At 46.6% G+C, this 21938-nt stretch overlaps 2 protein-coding genes across 2 annotated transcripts in view; one reads left to right on the top strand and one right to left on the bottom strand.

Moving 5' to 3' along the window:
• LOC123745067 (GATA-binding factor 2) overlaps positions 1-21938 on the top strand; it is a 147274-nt gene that overhangs the window by 58243 nt on the left and 67093 nt on the right. The gene's annotated exons all lie outside the window — the stretch shown is intronic.
• On the bottom strand, positions 1005-21631 carry LOC138353306 (uncharacterized). The gene is made up of 4 exons (XM_069306177.1): positions 21587-21631; positions 18073-18402; positions 1242-1433; positions 1005-1172 (listed from the first exon to the last, which is right to left on the bottom strand). Exons 1-4 carry the CDS (start codon positions 21629-21631, stop codon positions 1005-1007), a joined length of 735 nt encoding a protein of 244 aa, XP_069162278.1.

Here is a 21938-nt window from a genome sequence, read left to right as displayed (position 1 = left end):
GAACTAAGAGGCATGAGTTACGAGGAAAGGCTGCGTGGAATGCACTTCACGTCGCTGGAAGACAGGAGATCTCGGAAAAACATAATCACTACCTACAAAATTCTAAAAGGAATCGACAGAGTAGATAAACATAAATTGTTTAACACGGGTGGATCGCGGACAAGGGGACACAGGTGAAAACTGAGTACCCACATGAGCCACAGGGACGTTAGAAAAAACTTTTTTAGTGTCAGAGTAGTTAACAGGTGGAATGCATTAGGCAGTGATGTGGTGGAGGCTGACTCCATACACAGTTTCAAATGTAGATATGATAGAGTCCAGTAGGCTCAGGAATCTGTACGTTAGTTGATTGACAGTTGAGAGGCGGGACCAAAGAGCCAGAGCTTAACCCCCGCAAGCATAACTAGGTAAAAACAACTAGGTAAGTACACACACACCTCATGGCCTCGAGGCTGTGAACAGCGCTTGGGGGTCGTAGTCCTAAGGGCCCCGGGTTCGATTCCCTACGGTAAACAAACGGGCAAAGTTTCTTTCACCCTGATGTATCTCTTCACCTAGCAGTAAATAGGTACCTGGGAGTTAGACAGCTTCTACGGGCTGCTTTCTGGGGATGTGTGTGTGTGTGTGCGTGTGTTAGAGAGAAATATATGTAGTAGATATAATAGAGGAGAAATAGATTGGCTAGAAAGGCTGGGTCCAAAAGCTAATAGCTCGATTCTGCAAGTACAAATATATGAGTACAAAGAAAGGCGAATACCCACAGAGACAAGCAGAAGCCCGTTCTCCCTGAGGACATGGCATCAAGTAGTGGTGGCCTAAGTGACCTTATTTCTCTTATCACCAGGCCAGGTCACCCACACTACGGCCCCAACACACACACCCGACATTCCTCGCCGTACCACACCCCGCGGGGTCACTCCCATCGTTGACTTGGAGGCCTATAGGTCCTCCATATAAGCCTCCAGGTCAGGGGGAAACTATTGCCCCCCATTCCCCTGCTGCTGCTAGTTCTCCAGCTTCTTGGCCTGATAGTTCTCCAGCTTCTTGGCCTGATAGTTCTCCAGCTTCTTGGCTTGATAGTTCTCCAGCTTCTTGGCTTGATAGTTCTCCAGCTTCTTGGCCTGATAGTTCTCCAGCTTCTTGGCCTGATAGTTCTCCAGCTTCTTGGCTTGCTAGTTCTCCAGCTTCTTGGCTTGATAGTTCTCTAGCTTCTTGGCTTGCTAGTTCTCCAGCTTCTTGGCCTGATAGTTCTCCAGCTTCTTGGCCTGATAGTTCTCCAGCTTCTTGGCCTGATAGTTCTCCAGCTTCTTGGCCTGATAGTTCTCCAGCTTCTTGGCCTGATAGTTTTCCAGCTTCTTGGCCTGATAGTTCTCCAGCTTCTTGGCCTGATAGCTCTCCAGCTTCTTGGCCTGATAGTTCTCCAGCTTCTTGGCCTGATAGGAGTCTCATTTGGCCTACAGCTGACAGCGATGGGAACTTGAGACGGTCGAATTCTTATAATCACCTAGATATTGTCCTCCTCCTGTTCCATGCACACTATTGCCTCAGTAGCCAATCCATTTCTACCTTCCATCTCTTCCATGTCTGTCCTCCGTTACTTACGGAACGTACCCACTACGGGAGGGTTCACACAAGAGAACGTACCCACTACGGGAGGGTTCACACAAGAAAACGTACCCACTAATGGGAGGGTTCACACAAGAGAACGTACCCACTACGGAAGGGTTCTCACAAGAAAACGTACCCACTATGGGAGGGTTCACACAAGAGAACGTACCCACTACGGGAGGGTTCAGATAAGAAACCGTATTTTCTACTGAACGGCTCAGATACTTTACCGTTAAAGCGAATGATTTGCTCTATCGGATCTATCTTGTAGCCGGCCCCAACATTTATTACAGAACCTTTCCTGCTTACAGTTCCGATAAGCGGAGAATACCCGCTAACAAGATGTCCAAATACGCCGTCTGTTCCATGTTTGACAATTAGATATCTATCTCGCAGTTTAGAAGTTCGGCTAAATGATCACTTGCTTGAGAAGTTGCATCGTCGAAGAAATAAGTATTCCGGTGATTTGCTTTAATTGTATAATGAGGGTTTAGCAGAGGCTCCAAGGAGCAGATAAGTCCTCATTAACAGAAGTAACCGAATTAGTGTATGCTTTTGAGTGATTTTGTCTGGATCGAGCTGTCGAAATTAAGGAATTTTGGAATGAGGAGAGTACTTCTGATGACCGTATTCGGATAAGAATTTGACTCGAAACCTTAGGTATATTAGACAAGTGGCTTTGGATAAGCGTGTCTTTGGATAAGTGGCTTTGGATAAGTGTGGCCATCCATGTAACGAATCTACTCCTGATAAACAATGTACTTCGGATGATAAAGTTACTGTGGTTATGAATAATGCTCGTGTGAAGCATACTAGGTAAGTTTCGAGTTCTTAATTTTGTGAATATGCTAGGAATTCCAGATCAGCAGTTCTCTGGATAAGCATATTGAAGCAGATAAGCAAGATGCTCTAGATAAGCGAGGTGATATAGATTATCAAGGTGCTCTAGATTATCAAAGTACTCTTGATAGGCTGAGTGCTCTGAGAAGCAATGTGTTCTAGATAAGCTAGGTGCTCTAAATTAGCAAAGTGCTCTAGAAACGCAAAGTTTACTCTAGATATGTAAAGAGATCCGGATAATCAAGGTACTCTAGATATGCAGGGGTAGTGGCTCCGAATAATTTAGTGCCTCCGGATAAGCTAGGAGGAGCGGATAAGCGAGTAAGGGTGTGTGTGTGGAGGCGAGACAGCCAGGATCGGAGACACAGAGGCATCTGTCAGTCGTGATGCCTCTTGATAACATCCCTCCTCTTGATTTGCCACAACGTACAAAAATAAGAACATACAGAAAAACGCACAAACCCGAGCCACCCACCTAACATATCCAGCATACGCATAGAAAACGTTCATGTCTGTGAGCCGCTACTTTTCATAATTCCCCTTATTTTCTACGTTAAGGACATTAGACGTATTAGACGTTAGGGACAAAATTAGACGTAATAGTTCAGAAAATGGGGTGCTTGATGACGTCCTGTCCTGCAAACACGCTCTTCTTGCTTCATTTATTTAGTTTTCATGTATATTTATTTTGTTAGGAAAGTATACAAGAATCGTCGCAGTTTTGTGTGTTTTTGCGTGTTTTTTGTGCTTGGGTTTCTGTGTATGTTTGGTATTGTTGGTGCTGTTGGTGGTGGTGTTGGTGGTGGTGTTGGTGGTGGTGCTGTTGGTGGTGGTGGTGGTGTTTAATGACCGGATATCAATCGATACCTGTCACCTTCAGTTGTCACTCAACAGTGGACATGTTGAATAATTACGAACTGTTTCTTAAGACATCTATTGTCTGGCTATTTAAGACGTCAGATGTGTGGTTGTCTGATAAGACGCTATGTAGAGTGATTGTTTGTTGAGACGCTATGTGGTGTGGCTGTTTGGTAAGAAGTCATTGTTCTTACAACTACTTCTTAAGACGTGTGTTTGTTCCTCAATGTTGGTCCTTCATGTGTATTAATTGTATACATAGTTGGTCCTTCATGTGTATTAATTGTATATGCATACATTAGCCTTCAGTGTGTCTGTATTTTCACCTGCAATTGTTTCATTAGACTAAAAGTATATGTACAGTCTCTACTGAATCTACTATGGTAACATATAGTTATGTTTAAAGTCGTCTGTATCAGCTGCATTATTCATCAATTATGCATGTATTCATCACAGGGTGCTGCATTAGCGTATAAACCGTACTCCTGTGTTCCATTCAGGCCCCCTTCCCTCCCTCTCTTGGGTTATATAAGTCGCTTCCTCTACGATAACTTGACTTCGCTTCAAATTATATGCAAGTCCTCTATCACTGTTCATTTATATCAACATTAGCATATCAGGGATCTGTGTGTATCGCGGGTCTTCGTCCATACTGGGGTCCCGACGCCCCGCATAAATAGTGTTTACCTTGTCTCTGGTGGCTGGTGCGTTAGCTGCCGGACCTGGCTCAGCCCCACGCTGTTTTAAGCAAGGCGGCTCTTCGCGGCTCTCTGATAAACAACCCGAGTTCGCAAGCTGGACTCGTTGAGTACCAGTTACAGCCCCGCTCCTGTGCCTTTAAGTTCACTACGGGCTCACCATAGCCCGTGCTACTTGTTACAGCCCCGCTCCTGTGCCAGGTAAGTCCACTACGGGCTCACCATAGCCCCCGTGCTACTTATTACAGCCCCGCTCCTGTGCCAGGTAAGTCCACTAGGGGCTCACCATAGCCCGTGCCACTTGTTACAACACCGCTCCCGTGCCTTTAAGTCCACTACGGGCTCACCATAGCCCGTGCTACTTGTTACAGCTCCGCTCCTGTGCCAGGTAAGTCCACTACGGGCTCACCATAGCCCGTGCTACTTGTTACAGCCCCGCTCCTGTGCCAGGTAAGTCCACTACGGGCTCACCATAGCCTGTGCTACTTGTTACAGCCCCGCTCCTGTGCCAGGTAAGTCCACTAGGGGCTCACCATAGCCCGTGCTACTTGTTACAGCCCCGCTCCTGTGCCAGGTAAGTCCACTAGGGGCTCACCATAGCCCGTGCTACTTGTTACAGCCCCGCTCCTGTGCCAGGTAAGTCCACTAGGGGCTCACCATAGCCCGTGCTACTTGTTACAGCCCCGCTCCTGTGCCAGGTAAGTCCACTACGGGCTCACCATAGCCCGTGCTACTTGTTACAGCCCCGCTCCTGTGCCAGGTAAGTCCACTACGGGCTCACCATAGCCCGTACTACTTGTTACAGCCCCGCTCCTGTGCCAGGTAAGTCCACTAGGGGCTCACCATAGCCCGTGCTACTTGTTACAGCCCCGCTCCTGTGCCAGGTAAGTCCACTACGGGCTCACCATAGCCCGTGCCACTTGTTACAACACCGCTCCCGTGCCTTTAAGTCCACTACGGGCTCACCATAGCCCGTGCTACTTGCATCTTTTTGTTCTTAGTAGCTGAATCTAAAACAACAACAAGAACACAGGCTGGAGAGTCGCTCGCGTGATGTATAGTGTTTGTGATAATATTAATGAGCTTCGGGAGGAGTATGTCTTAGGCAGGTAACAACCACGACTTACTCTCAGCCGTGTTTAACATGGCTGGTGTGTATAATGTCGGGGCATATAGGGGAGCGTGCTGGCTTATGTTACGGGTATATAAACATGTTCTTAATTGTATTATTCTCTTCGCCAGCCATATAGGTGAGTGTGTTCACCTGATTGTACTCATCCTATTGTGCTTCTGATGGACCGGACGCTTGCTCTTGGGCCTTGCATTTTCAGCTGTTGGTCATCGAATGAGATGATACACGAATATTATATTTTTTATGATATCTACATATAAATTTATATGTGGTATTAGCTTCAACTACCTACTTATCTAACTTATTATATTTATTTGTCTAACTCTACTTCATTTACTCATGGGTAAATAAACTTTACCTTATATCCCTATGGGGTCATCTGTGACTCCAGTTTCCACCCATGGCCTCTCGTTCAGCTGTTACACCTGCTAAAATGTTCGTCTTTTTCAACTTTATCACTACCACCCATTTAGTATCGTATATGTTGCAATCATGTCTCCTCTTTCCCGTATCTTATATTGTGTAGGAAGATCCAGTTCCCTCAGTCTTTCCTTGTTCGCTCACCCTCTTACTTCTGGGACCAGTCTTGTGGTATATAGTGTGTGTGTGTGTATGTGCGAGTGTATTTACTATTTGTATCTGCAGAATATAGCTATTAGCTCTTGGGCCCCGCTTTTCTAACCATCTATTTTTCTTCCTTTATATTTACTACTCATATTTCTCTTTAATACCCACATACACATCCCCAGGAAGCAGTCTATAGCAGCTGTCTAACTCCCATGTACCTATTTATTCCTAGGTGAACAGGAACGTCAGAGTGAAAGAAACTCTGCCCATTTGTTTCCGTCTCCGACGGGAATCGAGCCCGGGCCATAGGGCTACGACCCCCAAGCGCTGTCCACTCAGCTGTACGACCGTACTCACCTAATTGTGCTTGCGGGAGTTGAGCTTTGGCTCTTTGGTCCCGCTTCTCAACTGTCAATCAACTAGTGTACAGATTCCTATTCCTACCGTGTGTGTGTGTGTGTGTGTGTGTGTGTGTGTGTGTGTGTGTGTGTGTGTGTGTGTGTGTGTGTGTGTGTGTGTGTGTGTGTGTGTGACGTGAGACAAAGGAGCCCGCGTCACGGACTCGACGTGACACGGACAGTCCATGTCAGTGGTACCACGGACAGTATGAATCCGTGGTACCGCCATGTATGCCTCAACTCATTGTTCCAACTCGGTCTTTTTCCAGACTGTTTTCATTAGACCAATTGCACCGTAATTAAGTCATTGCCTTCAAGCATATACCTCCATCCTCAACTTCCCCACTGAGCATCGCCTTGACATCGCTCTCGTTCCAAGCATTTCAACTCACTATTCCAGCTTGAACCGTTTTTCCGAAGTCTTTCCAGTCGGACAGTTCCTCCACTGAGTCTGAGGTGAGCTAATGAGTGGAGACAGTGACAAGCGAGGTGGAGCCGCAGGGAGGACAGTAACTCCCCCTCTCCCTTCCCCCTATATCCCTCCCCCCAGTTACCTCCCTAGGAACTATAGGGCCCCTGTACTATAGGGCCCTCTGTGATATAGGGCCCCGGTGCCATAGGGCCCCTGTACTATAGGGCCCCTCTACGTGTCTTGATTCGCTGCTGCTGATGATGGGGAAGAGAAAGGTTGGATACTTGTCCTCTCAACACCTACTACGAGTACTGCTTGAGGTACTCTACACCCAGTACGTGTCGTGCTAAGGACCGACTGTACTCTCGCCGTACAGAGAGTATGTACTCTCAGAGAGCACAAAGTGTATGTATGAGAGTATGTATAAACAAAAGGTTGTACCTTTTAGAACGATGGCTTTATAGCATTATTTGTTTACATCGCTAAGCTCTTGCCTCTTTACATCTCACCCCCACATCCCCCCCCCCCCACTCTCTCTCTCTCTCTCTCTCTCTCTCTCTCTCTCTCTCTCTCTCTCTCTCTCTCTCTCTCTCTCTCTCTCTCTCTCTCTCTCTCACTCTCACTCTCTCACCCTCCCTCCATCATTCCCAACACCTGTTCCCAATGTTGTTATCTGTTTACCTATCTCCCAAGATCCCTATACAGTAGCTGGGCGACTTCAAGACGAGGGTGGCCGCTGGCAGCCCACCTGTAGCCTCCATCCCGGCCCCATAGTACACACAGCGACCCAAGGACCATATTCAGGTAATATGGAACGTAACGCCTAAATGAAATGCCATTTTTTTGCCATTAGAATATGCTACAAAAGGGTCTTTTAAGTAATATACTACAATGTAATTTTAAAAAATTGAGCCTAGCCTCCTCTGTGGCCTAATATAAGCAATCTGAGGCCTAATAAAATCATTCCTAGGCTTAATGTAAGCATTTCTATAGGGAAGGCTAGGACTAATATAGGGAGTCGTAGGCCTACTGTAGTAGATATATGCACTATTCTAGCCCTGGAGGAGACTATAGGCTTGAGGCTTGCCATCCTTTCCCTGCCCACTACTTTATAAACATTCAAAACGTGACCTTTTTCGGTACAACTGTCCATTTTTATTATTATTATTATTTACGCATACTCCATAGTCGTTATATGTACTATACATAATTTTTTGGCGATACGGTACGTAGATTGAGTGACACTGAAAAGAAAACGAGAATAAATACAAAACAAAATGAAAAGAAAATAAGTGGCAGAAATAATGTAATTCTATTAATGATTAAATATAAAAAACGTAAAGTAGGAAAATCATTATAGGAAAACCTGCAATATTGATACATTTACAATTTGAGGGTTATCATGAGGTTATCTTGAGATGATTTCGGGGCTTTAGTGTCCCCGCGGCCCGGTCCTTGACCAGACCTCCACCCCCAGGAAGCAGCCCGGTCCTTGACCAGACCTCCACCCCCAGGAAGCAGCCCGTGACAGCTGACTAACACCCAGGTACCTATTTTACTGCTAGGTAACAGGGACATAGGGTGAAAGAAACTCTGCCCATTGTTTCTCGCCGGCGCCCGGGATCGAACCCGGGACCACATGATCACAAATCCAGTGTGCTGTCCGCTCGGCCGACCGGCTCCCTTGGGCAAATGTGTGACAGGATCTATAGATAAAAAAAAATACATTTTAACAACTAAACTATGGAAAGTATATGAACTTTCCAAACTCAAAGCTTTTCTGAATAGTGATAGTCCCAGGCAGTGAGTCCCAGGCAGTGATAGTCCCAGGCAGTGATAGTCCCAGGCAGTGATAGTCCCAGACAGTGATAGTCCCAGGCAGTGATAGTCCCAGGCAGTGATAGTCCCAGGCAGTGATAGTCCCAGACAGTGATAGTCCCAGGCAGTGATAGTCCCAGGCACTGATAGTCCCAGCCCCAGAAGGCCAGAGGTCTACACACACAACAATGGATGACGCGTGAAGGACGCAGGATATCAAGGTCACCCAAGACGCAAAAGCGGAGCTTTTCTGCGTCATCGATGACGTTCCGGAGCTTGCCAAGGTTTTTTTGCGTTGTGTCCGGGCCTAATGTATTGCGTCATGTTATCCCGTCATCCCAGATTCCAATCCCTACTTTTCTTCACTGCATTATAGTGGCTGTCAGTACCTACCAATAGCAGCCACTATATATTTTCGCGTCACCCTCCCAGTAGCAGCAGCAGCGTCACTCTCCTAGTAGCAGCAGTAGCAGCAGCAGCGTCACTCTCCTATTAGCAGCAGTAGCAGCAGCAGCGTCACTCTCCTAGTAGCAGCAGTAGCAGCAGCAGCGTCACTCTCCTAGTAGCAGCAGTAGCAGCAGCAGCGTCACTCTCCTAGTAGCAGCAGTAGCAGCAGCAGCGTCACTCTCCTAGTAGCAGCAGTAGCAGCAGCAGCGTCACTCTCCTAGTAGCAGCAGTAGCAGCAGCAGAAGCAGCGTCACTCTCCTAGTAGCAGCAGTAGCAGCAGCAGCAGCAGCGTCACCCTCCCAGAAGCAGCAGCAGCAGCAGCGTCACTCTCCCAGAAGCAGCAGCAGCAGCAGTAGCAGCAGCAGCGGCATCGTTGCCAGTTCTCCCATAGTATCCCCCCACAGCCCAAGCAGTTCCTTGCCCTCAGGAACATTTCCAGCCGTTGCCCCTGAGGTCTGGCTCGGCTAATGGCCCCCGACAGTGACAAGTGAGGGCGGTGTGGGCACGGGACACGAGCTCGGGGCTCTTGGAGGGGGTCCTGGGTACTCCCACTCCCCCGTCAACTCTCGTATCCCCCCTAAGCCACCTGCCTCCCCCTTTCCCCAGTCACAGGTCTTGAACCCCAACTCTGCCGCCCCTCCACCTGTCACCTCCAAGGCCTCCCCTCCCCCTTTCTCTCCTCTCCCCCTTCCTCCACTCTCCCTTTCTCTCCTCCTCTCCCCCCTCACCCCCGTCATAACCCACAAACTCTGAACCACCTTCCCGGTTTTCAGTAGGGGGTTATGATAGCAGGCGGGCTGTCCGCCTTGCTGACACGATGTGTGGGTGTTGGCAGCTAAGCTAAGTTTGCTCTCTCTTCACATCTCCCTGACAAGGGAGAGGGAGGGGGAACTTTCAGGGGAATGAGACAAGTCATTACAACTATATTTTTTAAAACTTGTTTGCTGACAAGAGAGAGCAAACTAGCTTAGTTTAGCTGCCATCACCCACACATCGTGTCAGCAAGGCGGACAGTCCGCCTGCTATCATGACTCACACTATACAGCTCCAACCACTTGGGCAGGATGGTAGAGCAACGGTCTCGCTTCATGCAGGTCGGCGTTCAATCCCCGACCGTCTAAGTGGTTGGGCACCGTTCCTTCCCCCCCGTCCCATTCCAGACCCATATCCAGATCCCTTCCAAGTGCTATATAGTTGTAATGGCTTGGCGCTTTCCCCTGACAATTCCCTCCCTCCCTGTATTTCCCATTGTAAACTTTCTCTTTGCCTGTGGCTCTCCATCCTCTTTACTCCCGAAAAAAACCTGCCCGTTCTCCCTTACCCCAATCACCTAGCCCTTAACCTCCTCTTCCTGTCCTCCCTACACCACCTAGCCCTGAACCCCCTGTCTGTCCTCCCTACACCTAGCCCTGAACTCCCTGTCTGTCCTCCCTACACCACCTAGCCCCTAGGGGCAAGCTAGAAGACAGGGGCTCGCCTGACCAGTAACCTTCGCCGCAGACATTTCCAAAGTCTTGGGAAATTGGAGGCAGAAATACGACCCGACAGAGAGATCTGGAAGGTCGGGTCGTTAACTTTATATATCTGGTCAGTTTATGAACAGCTTGTTAGGCTCTATGTCCCGGACGTATTTCAATTAGAGGTGAACGGAAGAACTATTTACTTGAACGACAAATTGTTCAAATCTCGTTGTGGACATGAATTTGACGTGTGTGTGTGTGTGTGTGTGTGTGTGTGTGTGTGTGTGTGTGTGTGTGTGTGTGTGTGCGTGCGTGTGTGGGTGTGTGGGTGAGGGTGAGAGGGGCGTTGTGTGTGTGTGTGTGTGTGTGTGTGTGTGTGTGTGTGTGTGTGTGTGTGTGTGTGGGTGTGTGGGTGAGGGTGAGAGGGGCGTTGTGTGTGTGTGTGTGTGTGTGTGTGTGTGTGTGTGTGTGTGTGTGTGTGTGTGTGTGTGTGTGTGTGTGTGTGTGTGTTTAGAACTGGAAGAAATAAATAATATTATTTAGAAAATTCGCCCGGGTATTTTTAACCAATGAGCAAAATTATAAATTTAAAATTTGTTGGAATTTTTTTCGCACAAGTGCTGAAATTTGCGTGTTTTTATTAGAGGTTCTTGAATATTTTTTATTTATCTTTTTATGATAGTAAGGTCTAATTACGTCTAAGGGAAAAGAAAATATATTCACTCTACACCCTATTCACCCTACTGTATCCCTCTTTTTTTCGCTTTTTTCCTCTCTTTATTGTCTTTTCCCTTTTCATCTTTCTCTCTTTTTTCTCTTTTCTTTTTCTTGCTCATTCTTCCGGAATCTTGAGTTAATAAGCTTCTCACCAAAACGGATTTACAAGCTCCTGTAATCCTAAGACATGTGCGAATTTGTAAAGCCTTTCTGTGCTCCGTGGCTGCTAATTATTTGTAGTTCGTGTTGACCAGACCACACACTAGAAGGTGAAGGGACGACGACGTTTCGGTCCGTCCTGGACCATTCTCAAGTCGATTGTCAAGTCAAGTCAAGTCACGATCGACGTGAGAATGGTCCAGGATGGACCGAAACGTCGTCGTCCCTTCACCTTCTAGTGTGTGGTCTGGTCAACATACTTCAGCCACGTTATTGTGACTCATCGCCTGCTTGTAGTTCGTGGCTGTTGTTTGTGGATATAGTTCGTAGCCTTAGTTCTTGGCTTTGATCCGTGGCTGTAGTCTATGGCTGTTATCCGTGGCTGTTATCCGTGGCGTTAGTCCAGGGAGGTAATTAAGTAATTATCGAAGCCGGGGAGGCGATGTAGCACAGGTCCATGGTGGTGGTCTTTGACTGACGATAATTGATAAAGATTAAGCCACCCAAAAGGTGGCACGGGCATGAATAGCCCGTCTTTGACTCTCGTCTGATGCTGCGGTTCTTAGTTATCAAGTTGGGTTATAAACCGTTGCTGATAATTTTCTCATTCTTAGCCATTGGTGTAGTATTCTTGGATTTGATCAGTGAGTCCGTAGTGTGACTCGTGGCTACGGCACATCTCTGCGATCCCTGACTGAGGTCCGTTGCTAATCAAGGACTTCGAATGAGACCCGTAGCTGAGTCCTCTGCCTGCGGTCCATGGCAAACCACACAGCCACAGAGGCGTAATGGCCCGTCAATGGACCTTTTGTGTGTGGTGGTGACGACCCGTCGTGCCTGGACCACCATCGCCACGAAGTGACGGGGGAGGACGAGGCGTGGAGGAGACGGAGGGGGGGGGGGAAGGAGGAGGAGGAAGAGGAAGGAGCACTACCTGCTCGTCTTGTGGGGCCGAGCCTTCCTACTCACCTGTAAGGTGGAGGGAAGGGCTACCTGACACCTGGCATGGAGGCCTTGCTAATGATCTCCAAGAGGGAGATACCAACATCAAATACCAAGAGTGAAAGCTTCAATTAATAACGGATAATGACGTAGGAAGACGTATACAAGTGTTTTGGTGAACCACAGCCAACTAGTTAACCATTTCTTCCTTATTTATATTTAAGGCGTTCATGCACTCCATTAGCTGTGGTTAGGAGTGAAAAAAAAAGCTAGAAAGAAAAATTAAGCTAGATTAAGTTAGGATAGGAAAGATTTACTTTGATTACTTTAGGCTCGGGAAGATTTGCTTTGATTACTTTAGGTTAGATTTGGCTCGGTTAGGATATGAGGAGTGCGACCGCCTCTACAATGTTCCTCTCCCTCACAAACATAAAAATTGCGAATTTCTGCATCTAAATAATACAGCCGTCGACGGTCGACGAAGAATAATGTCTCGGTTGCCGTATAATCAACCAAATATATTCGCAGAGATAGCTCAATAGAGCATTTGTTTATACATCTTTTGTCATTTCTAATTCTCTTTTCTTGAGGCTCAGGTTAAATAAGGAGGTAAACAAATATTTACCCAAAGCAGGTGAACGGTAGGTTACCCACTCGTTCTTCACCCTGGCAGCTTCACCCTGGCAGCCTAGCTCACCCTGGCAGCTTCACCCTGGCAGCTTCACCCTGGCAGCTTCACCCTGGCAGCTTCACCCTGGCAGCTTAACCCTGGCAGTCTAGCTCACCCTGGCAGCCTAGCTCACCCTGACAGCTTCACCCTGGCAGCCTAGCTCACCCTGGCAGCCTAGCTCACCCTGGCAGCCTAGCTCACCCTGGCAGCCTAGCTCACCCTGGCAGCCTAGCTCACCCTGGCAGCCTAGCTCACCCTGGCAGCCTAGCTCACCCTGGCAGCTTCACCCTGGCAGCCTAGCTCACCCTGGCAGCCTAGCTCACCCTGGCAGCCTAGATCACCCTGGCAGCCTAGCTCACCCTGGCAGCCTAGCTCACCCTGGCAGCTTCACCCTGGCAGCCTAGATCACCCTGGCAGCCTAGCTCACCCTGGCAGCCTAGCTCACCCTGGCAGCCTAGCTCACCCTGGCAGCCTAGCTCACCCTGGCAGCCTAGCTCACCCTGGCAGCCTAGATCACCCTGGCAGCCTAGCTCACCCTGGCAGCCTAGCTCACCCTGGCAGCTTCACCCTGGCAGCCTACAATTTTGCCCAATCTGAGGATTTCAATTAAGCCTTATAAAAGTGAGGATAATGCTGGTATTCACTGTCACGCAGGACAGAGGGTCATACACAAGACAATAAGTCTAAACTGTAGGCTGAAGCACATATATATCATGGTTACAATCAATGTTTTAATGTATGAATATGTAAAAACAACTTTCTATTGTACACTGCCACTCAAGGGCAGGGATGGGTTCATAAGTGACGCAGCTTAGAAGTAATATAAATAAAATTGTTCTTCATTCTTTAAAATGGACAAGCAAATTTTGGATAAATTGTTAAGATGTCGTCCAGAACACCTGAGTCAATGAAATAGTTACACAGTTGGTGGTACAAGAGGCCAGGAGGTCTAAAGTCTGTCATAGTTTCACATTCAACCATCTATATATTGAAGACGTTGACTCACAAGGTCGGTGAGAGTAGTGTGGAGTGAGGCCAACACCCAGGAACCCCAGCGGGACTTTCCGGAGCCCTCCCTCAACGCATTCCTACCCTGCCTCCTCTCCTCACCCGCCTCACCTCACGGGTAGAGCAGGTCACAGAGGAACACCCAGGTGGGGCATAGAACGGAAATATTGAACTGACAACTGACATGAAAGATCTCTAACCCTGTATATACGCTGGTTACCATTGTCACGGAATGGTCAGATCTCTAATAGATCCTTAACTAAACAACGACGGAGCTTAAGAGTTTTTGTTTGCCAAACAGGAACAATTTGTGAAAGACATAGATAGACATTGACAAAATGTGAGAGAAAAGGGGGGGGGGTTAGGACAGGGGGGGGTGTGGGGGAAGGGGGTTACGACTCTCAAACTCTGAAGTGAGTCAGAGAGAGGGTTTAAGGAAGTGTCGTAAGACCTTCTCTGCTCACCGAGGTAATTTATCGAGCATTTCTCACTCCTAATTTATTGGTGGTCATCTCATCCATCATAATTGTTTTTTATGTTGTTTTTCTACGGCCGGATATTTGAGGAATTGTGAATGGTTGACTTCCAGAACTGGAAAAGCTCAAGAGTCAGGAAAGTTTGTGTTTTTCTCAACATTCCAGCAGTAAACCTCTGCCTTTGTGCTGACCATGAAGGCTGTCGCTGTTCATTTGGCTGTCGTGACCTGTCTCCTCACTATCCCACGCCCATTTGCCTTCCCTTCCTTCTCCAGTCCTCGCATCACCTTTTTCCATTCCTCCATCCACCTGTATCCCACCTTTACCACCCCCCCCCCTACCTCCTCTCCTGGCCCCTGTATTGTACTCAGATGTGTATTATCTAAGATGTTTAATCCATCTCATCATTCACCAAGAGAATAAAAATGGAAAATGATTTACATTTCAGATGGTAGTTTATCATGCTGTGGCCATCTTCGTGTATTTCTGAATGTATTCAGTAATGAGGCTATCTACCCGTCTATCAATATACCAATTCTCGTATAACATGTATAGGGGGGATCACATATATGCGAGTAAGACAGTTAAGATAAGCAGTCATATATTCATAAGCTTAAAACAACCTGGATAACACAGGATCCATGTGGGATTTATTTTATCCAACTCACTGGAGCAGCTCAGTCGTCAGGTATGCCGCGTATATCCAACTCGGCACTTCTCATTTTTTCTTAACCGAAACGTCCGGTTATGAAGCCAAAAAGTTGAGCGCGGCCTTATCGCGAAGTCATTAACCGGATCCGGAGTACAAGCTGCATTATCCGGCCTCTTGCTCATCTCCTCATTATCCTCACTTTTTAATGAGATAAACCATTTTATTCTGCGACTTACCCTGGGTCAGGGTTCATCAACCATTTGGGTGTACATATTCGAAACCTGTATATCTTTCCTCAATCAGGACAAATTAGTTTGTATTTATTTATGAGATTATCCGTGATAATAATCACCTCGAACTCTCGTTCTCGGAACAAAATCGACCTCGCAAACAATTCAAATTTCGTAAACTGTAAAATTCATACAGTCTGAGCCGCCATGATCGTGGAAAGATGTACCTGTTTCGCAAGTAGATACGTACAGTCACGTACACTTAAGTGCACTTGATCCTTCATAGATTCTTTGGCCATGTAAGTAGCAATGTAATGCCCCCAGTAACTCTTAAATAAATACCGGTTACAATAATCCCTGACCTTTTCCTTTAAGCACTAACGATCTCTTGTCTAGTAATGAACTCGTAACGTATCCATCTCGGACTTATCATTACGGGACTTGTTTACACGTGTCAAAGACCAGCTGGGGAGGGGGTAAGGCCAGGGAGCTTCCGGTCAATGTGAATCACCTCTGAAAGTTCCGAGGGAACTGAAGGTTCTATCAGTCATGCTGTTTAAGATCATGGCCGCTGCATGCATGAGGCCGCAACGGGAACGAGGCAGCAACAGGAGCTAGGCAGCAACAGAAGCTAGGCAACAATAGGAGCTAGGCAGCAACAGGAGCTAGGCAGCAACAGGAGCTAGGCAGCAACAGGAGCTAGGCAGCAACAGGAACTAAGCAGCAACAGGAGCTAAGCAGCAACAGGAGCTAAGCACCAACAGGAGCTAAGCAGCAACAGGAGCTAGGCAGCAACAGGAGCTAAGGAGCAACAGGAGCTAAGCAGCAACAGGAGCTAAGCAGCAACAGGAGCTAGACAGCAACAGGAACTAGGCAGCAACAGGAGCTATGCAGCAACAGGAACTAAGCAGCAACAGGAGATAGGCAGCAACAGGAGCTATGCAGCAACAGGAGCTAGGCAACAATAGGAGCTAGGCAGCAACAGGAGCTAGGCAGCAACAGGAACTAAGCAGCAACAGGAGCAAAGCAGCAACAGGAGCTAAGCAGCAACAGGAGCTAAGCACCAACAGGAGCTAAGCAGCAACAGGAGCTAGGCAGCAACAGGAGCTAAGGAGCAACAGGAGCTAAGCAGCAACAGGAGCTAAGCAGCAACAGGAGCTAGACAGCAACAGGAACTAGGCAGCAACAGGAACTAGGCAGCAACAGGAGCTATGCAGCAACAGGAACTAAGCAGCAACAGGAGCTAGGCAGCAACAGGAGCTATGCAGCAACAGGAACTAAGCAGCAACAGGAGCTAGGCAGCAACAGGAAGTAAGCAGCAACAGGAACTAAGCAGCAACAGGAGCTAGGCAGCAACAGGAACTAAGCAGCAACAGGAACTAAGCAGCAACAGGACCTAAGCCACAAGAGGAACGAATCCTTCAAACCTCAGCAAGTAAGATTTTACGCATATTCGCTTCGCCTCCCCTACTCTCATACACCATTCCCGAAATACCCCCTCCCCTCCCCTCCCATCTCCCTTTCCCATACACCCTTCCCATTCCCCCCCCCTTACCAGCACTTACCCTCCCCCTTTCCTACAATCCTCCCCCCATTCAATTCCCCCCTTCCCTACACCCTCTTCTCCCATCCCATCTCCCCTTTCTTACACTTCTCATCTTTTCATCCTCTTTCCCAACATTCTTCCCCCCTCTTCTATATCCCCTCACCCTTTCATCCCTCTTTCCCCTATCCGTCTCCAAAATTCCCCCTCCCCCTATCTTCCCCATCCCCCACCCCAAAAAAAAAGAGTTTCGACAAACATTCATATGTTTGTTATTTTCTACCCATGTGCACACGCAGGTTGGTTGGGTGGAGGTGGCTGAATTACACCAGGAAGAAAACACGGTTAAAAATTCTTTAAACTTTCCCATCCAGTTGAAATTAATGAGGGGGCCCAGTTTCCATTCCTTGTGAAAGAGCCTTCCTTCCCAGGGAGTCCAGAAATGCAGCCCGACAATTGTCAGCGAAGGCGTCTTGTTTTAGCTCGCTTGAACGACGGCATTTGAATAGGTTATTAGCGTCTACGATTGTCCGGTGCTCGTGGATATTGTATTGGTTGTGTGGATTAGAGAGAGGGAAGGGCAAGTGTCTTGATATGTTAGGGGCAAGGAAGAGAGCCATCTCCTCCCCCCTGGTAATGTTTGAAGTGGCGACGTTTGGAGCATTCTACCTACCCCAGGCTGCTGCTATCTGACCATCTCTCTCTACGACGTAACGACCTGGCTCAAACAACCACCGTTGTATCTCTCTCTCTCTCTCTCTCTCTCTCTCTCTCTCTCTCTCTCTCTCTCTCTCTCTCTCTCTCTCTCTCTCGTAGTTACCAGGATATTGATTAGCGATACACATATTACACGAATGAAATTCACTTTCGAGCGCCAGACCAAAATAGGGTATTATTGTGTGAGTATTGTATGCTAAATATCAGCAGTGACGATGACAATAACAACAGCGGTGACAATCATTGTAATACAAGTAATAATAATGACGCCCCGTAGCATCAGAGCAGGACCTGATGTAGCTACAATACCTTGCATTTATTTATCATCACTTCTCATTGATAATTACAATTAGCCCTAATTTTGACCAAGCCCGTTCTAAGTTTCACACACACACACACACACACACACACACACACACACACACACACACACACACACACACACACACACACACACACACACACACACAAATGCAAAACTTCTGTTTGAAGACCTTAATGTATGGAAGTTAATGTGGAATGAGAAGTTGTTCTGTCTCCTAGATTCCAGTCCTGAGGCTAATAAACACTAGTGCCGAGGTACTCCCAAAAACAGAACAATCAGCGAATCATTTAATTTGTATTCAAAACTTTGTGTCAACAGTTTACAAATGATTGAGAACTATTTATTCTGCTGGACGCTTATTGATGGGTCAGTTCAATATCAAAGTGTTTACGTACCTTAAGAGACAGTTCAATATCAAAGTGTTTACGTACCTTAAGAGACTGTTCAATATCAAAGTGTTTACGTACCTTAAGAGACTGTTCAATATCAAAGTGTTTACGTACCTTAAGAGACTGTTCAATATCAAAGTGTTTACGTACCTTAAGAGACTGTTCAATATCAAAGTGTTTACGTTCCTCAAGAGACTGTTCAATATCAAAGTGTTTACGTACCTTAAGAGACTGTTCAATATCAAAGTGTTTACGTACCTTAAGAGACTGTTCAATATCAAAGTGTTTACGTACCTTAAGACACAGCTCAATATCTAAGCGTTTCCATACCTCAAACTGGCAGCATAACATCAAAATGCTCACGTATCACAAAATATAAAATTGACGAAGAGTCTCTCCAAGGACCAACATACAGCAGTTGTCAGCCGGGGGTGAGGATTGTGGGGTGGGGGGAAGGGATGAATTACCTTGGTACTGTTAAGGCCATAAACTTGTGGTTTCCTGTGTTTAGGGTCCTCCTTGTGGCTTGTTATTGCCCGTCCCTTTGTTTTAAGGCGTCTGAGAATAAAGAGGCTTCGTTAGTGTTTGTTTAAGGTAAGCACTTTATGGCCATTGTACCTGGGGCGCCTCGCGGACACTTCACACACAAGAGGACCTCAACGGTGGAAGATTTCCAGTGACCCGGCGTGGACCCCAGCAGGAGACGGCCTGTTGTTTTGGTGGTAGTCGCTAAAAGCTTTTATATATATATATATATATATATATATATATATATATATATATATATATATATATATATATATATATATATATATATATATATATAATATATAATGTGTGTGTGTGTGTGTGTTCACCTAGTTGTGCATGCGGGGGTTAAGCTTTGGCTCTTTGGTCCGCCTCTCAACCGTCAATCAACTGGTGTAGAGAGTAGTCTCCGTCATATCTACATTTGAAACCGTGTTTTGAGTCAGCCTCCACCACATCACTTCCTAGTGCATTCCATTTACTAACTACTCTGACACTGAAAAAGTTCCTTCTAATGTCTCTGTGGTTCATTTGGGTACTCAGCTTCCACCTGTGTCCTCTTGTGCCTGTACTACCCGTGATAAATAGTCCATCCTTGTATACCCTCTCAATTTCCCTGAGAACCTTGTATGTGGTGATCATATCTTCCCGAGCTCTTCTGTCTTCCAGCGCCATTAGGTGCAGTTCTCTCAGCCTTTTTTCGTAATTCAGTTCTGGGACCAGCCTAGTAGCATACCTCTGAACTTTTTCCAGTTTCGTCTTGTGCTTAACAAGGTACGGGCTCCATGCTGGGGCCGCATACTCCAGGATTGGCCTTACATTCGTGGTAAACAAGGTTCCGAAAGTTTCCTTACGCAGGTTTCTGAAGGCAGTTCTGATGTTAGCCAGCCTCGCATACGCCGCCGATATTATTCTTTGTAAGTGTGTGTCTGTGTGTGTGTATTGTTGAATATGGGAAGGACAAGCGAAGTGTTGCAGACGTCTATGTAAATCGTACTCTGGCATGCAGCTCCATCTGGAAGCAAGTTGACGAGAAAGTCGGCAGAGTTAGCCAGATTCTTGTCAATAATGGATACGCTAACGAATACATCATTAAAAAGAATATAAACCACCATTTTATCATGGATTAAAATGGCCAAAACACAACAGTATCTGCACCACCAATTATGCTATACTACAAGAACTTCTTTTCCACGGCTCTCAAAACAGACGAAAGTTTTCCGTGAGACATTATTGATAGAAAAGTGACCCCCTACCGACACCACCCAATGGAGTTGACAATGTAATATAAGAGCAGAGGAACACCGCCAACTTGCAGAACTCTAAAAAGACCGAATATAACCCCTAGAGATAAATGTCTACGTCTACTCCTGCCCACTTGGAAACTGTCAGTCACACTAATCTCAGTATATAGGCAAGAGAGCAACATCTATTTCAAGGCTCCTGACAATACACAAACAATGTTTCATCAAAAAATATGTAATTATGTTCACACAACTAGCTCCTCACCAGAGATATCCAAACCTACAACACCCAAATAATCGACAGATGCAACGACAATAGAAGATTAGAAATTGACGAAGCACTACATATTAAACAGTCCCAACCAACTATTAACAGCCAACTCACACTTTTGCACATTTTACAAATCCCCGAGACCAAGACAGAATATCCAGCACACTCTGCCCCAGCTAATATATGAACATAGAAATAAAGAACTGCAGACGACGTTTTGGCCCATATGCCTTACATTACATCACCTCACCTCATCGTTCTTAGATCAGGTAATCACTGAAATTAAATTGCTTTAACCCTTTTTCAACACAACAGCGAAATGAAACATGAATGTCTCTGATCCTGGAAAACGGCGTCCCGGCCAACAGAGCGTAATGAATCTATACGGACAAAAAAAAAAAGAACACCTCGAGCTAATTGAGATGGACAAGGCGTTCGTAGACACGCTGGTGGCGGGAAGGAGTTATGGCCGCCATTAGCAACGGGCGGCCATTTTCGTCGGTAAAATGCGGCATTGGTCCCCCCCCCCCCCCCACTATCCCCTAACACCGTTTGTTTGCCCGTTTCTCTGTTTTGCCTCCTATTGGTCCCTCTGCCGTTACTGACATGTGTTTGCCTGCCGTTGTTATCTCTGTCGTTGAACATCTGTCAAGTTGCCTCTCGCTAACCCCAATCATTGTAACTTACAAGTTACACCTCGCTTACGCCAATCATTGTAATTTACAAGTTACACCTCGCTAGCCCCAATCATTGTAACCTTCAAGTTACACCTCGCTAACCCCAATCATTGTAACCTTCAAGTTACACCTCGCTAACTCCAATCATTGTAACCTACAAATTACACCTCGCTAACCCCAATCATTGTAACCTACAAGTTACACCTCGCTAACCCAATCATTGTAACCTACAAGTTACACCTCGCTAACTCCAATCATTGTAACCTAAAAGTTACACCTCGCTTACCCCAATCATTGTAACCTACAAGTTACACCTCGCTAACCCAATCATTGTAACCTACAAGTTACACCTCGCTAACTCCAATCATTGTAACCTAAAAGTTACACCTCGCTAACCCCAATCATTATAATCTACAAGTTACACCTCGCTAACCCCAATCATTGTAACCTACAAGTTACACCTCGCTAACTCCAATCATTGTAACCTACAAGTTACACCTCGCTAACTCCAATCATTGTAACCTACAAGTTACACCTCGCTAACCCCAATCACTAGTTACACCTCGCTAACCCCAATCACAAGTTAAACCTCGCTAACCCCAGTCACAAGTTACACCTCGCTAACCCCAATCACAAGTTACACCTCGCTAACTCCAATCATCATAACCTACAAGTTACACCTCGCTAACTCCAATCATCATAACCTACAAGTTACACCTCGCTAACCCCAATCATCATAACCTACAAGTTACACCTCGCTAACTCCAATCATCGTAACCTTCAAGTTACACCTCGCTAACCTTAAGGTTAGACCTTCGTTGCTCCTCAACGTGTGTCATCTTCATCGCGGCTCAGGAGCGGAGTGCTCAAACGATTTAAATTGGTCTCTGGTCGTGTACAGTTGCTGCAGATGGTCCTCGTCAGATTATCTTCGACTATCAACTTGATTTGCCTCATTCATCAGGCCAACTTCGCTTCCCGTACCCAGGGTCACCTTACATGTTTGCACTCTTGAGTAGTTTATGGGGCATTAAATACTTTTGTTAACTTTCTTGGGTGTTGGTTTCGTTGGGATCTTCTTGAGGTTATCTTGAGATGATTTCGGGGCTTTTAGTGTCCCCGCGGCCCGGTCCTCGACCAGGCCTCCACCCC

This window comes from Procambarus clarkii, chromosome 57, assembly GCF_040958095.1.
Source record: "Procambarus clarkii isolate CNS0578487 chromosome 57, FALCON_Pclarkii_2.0, whole genome shotgun sequence".
NCBI classification, from domain to species: domain Eukaryota; kingdom Metazoa; phylum Arthropoda; class Malacostraca; order Decapoda; family Cambaridae; genus Procambarus; species Procambarus clarkii.
This window is presented reverse-complemented; position numbering and strand designations above follow the sequence as displayed.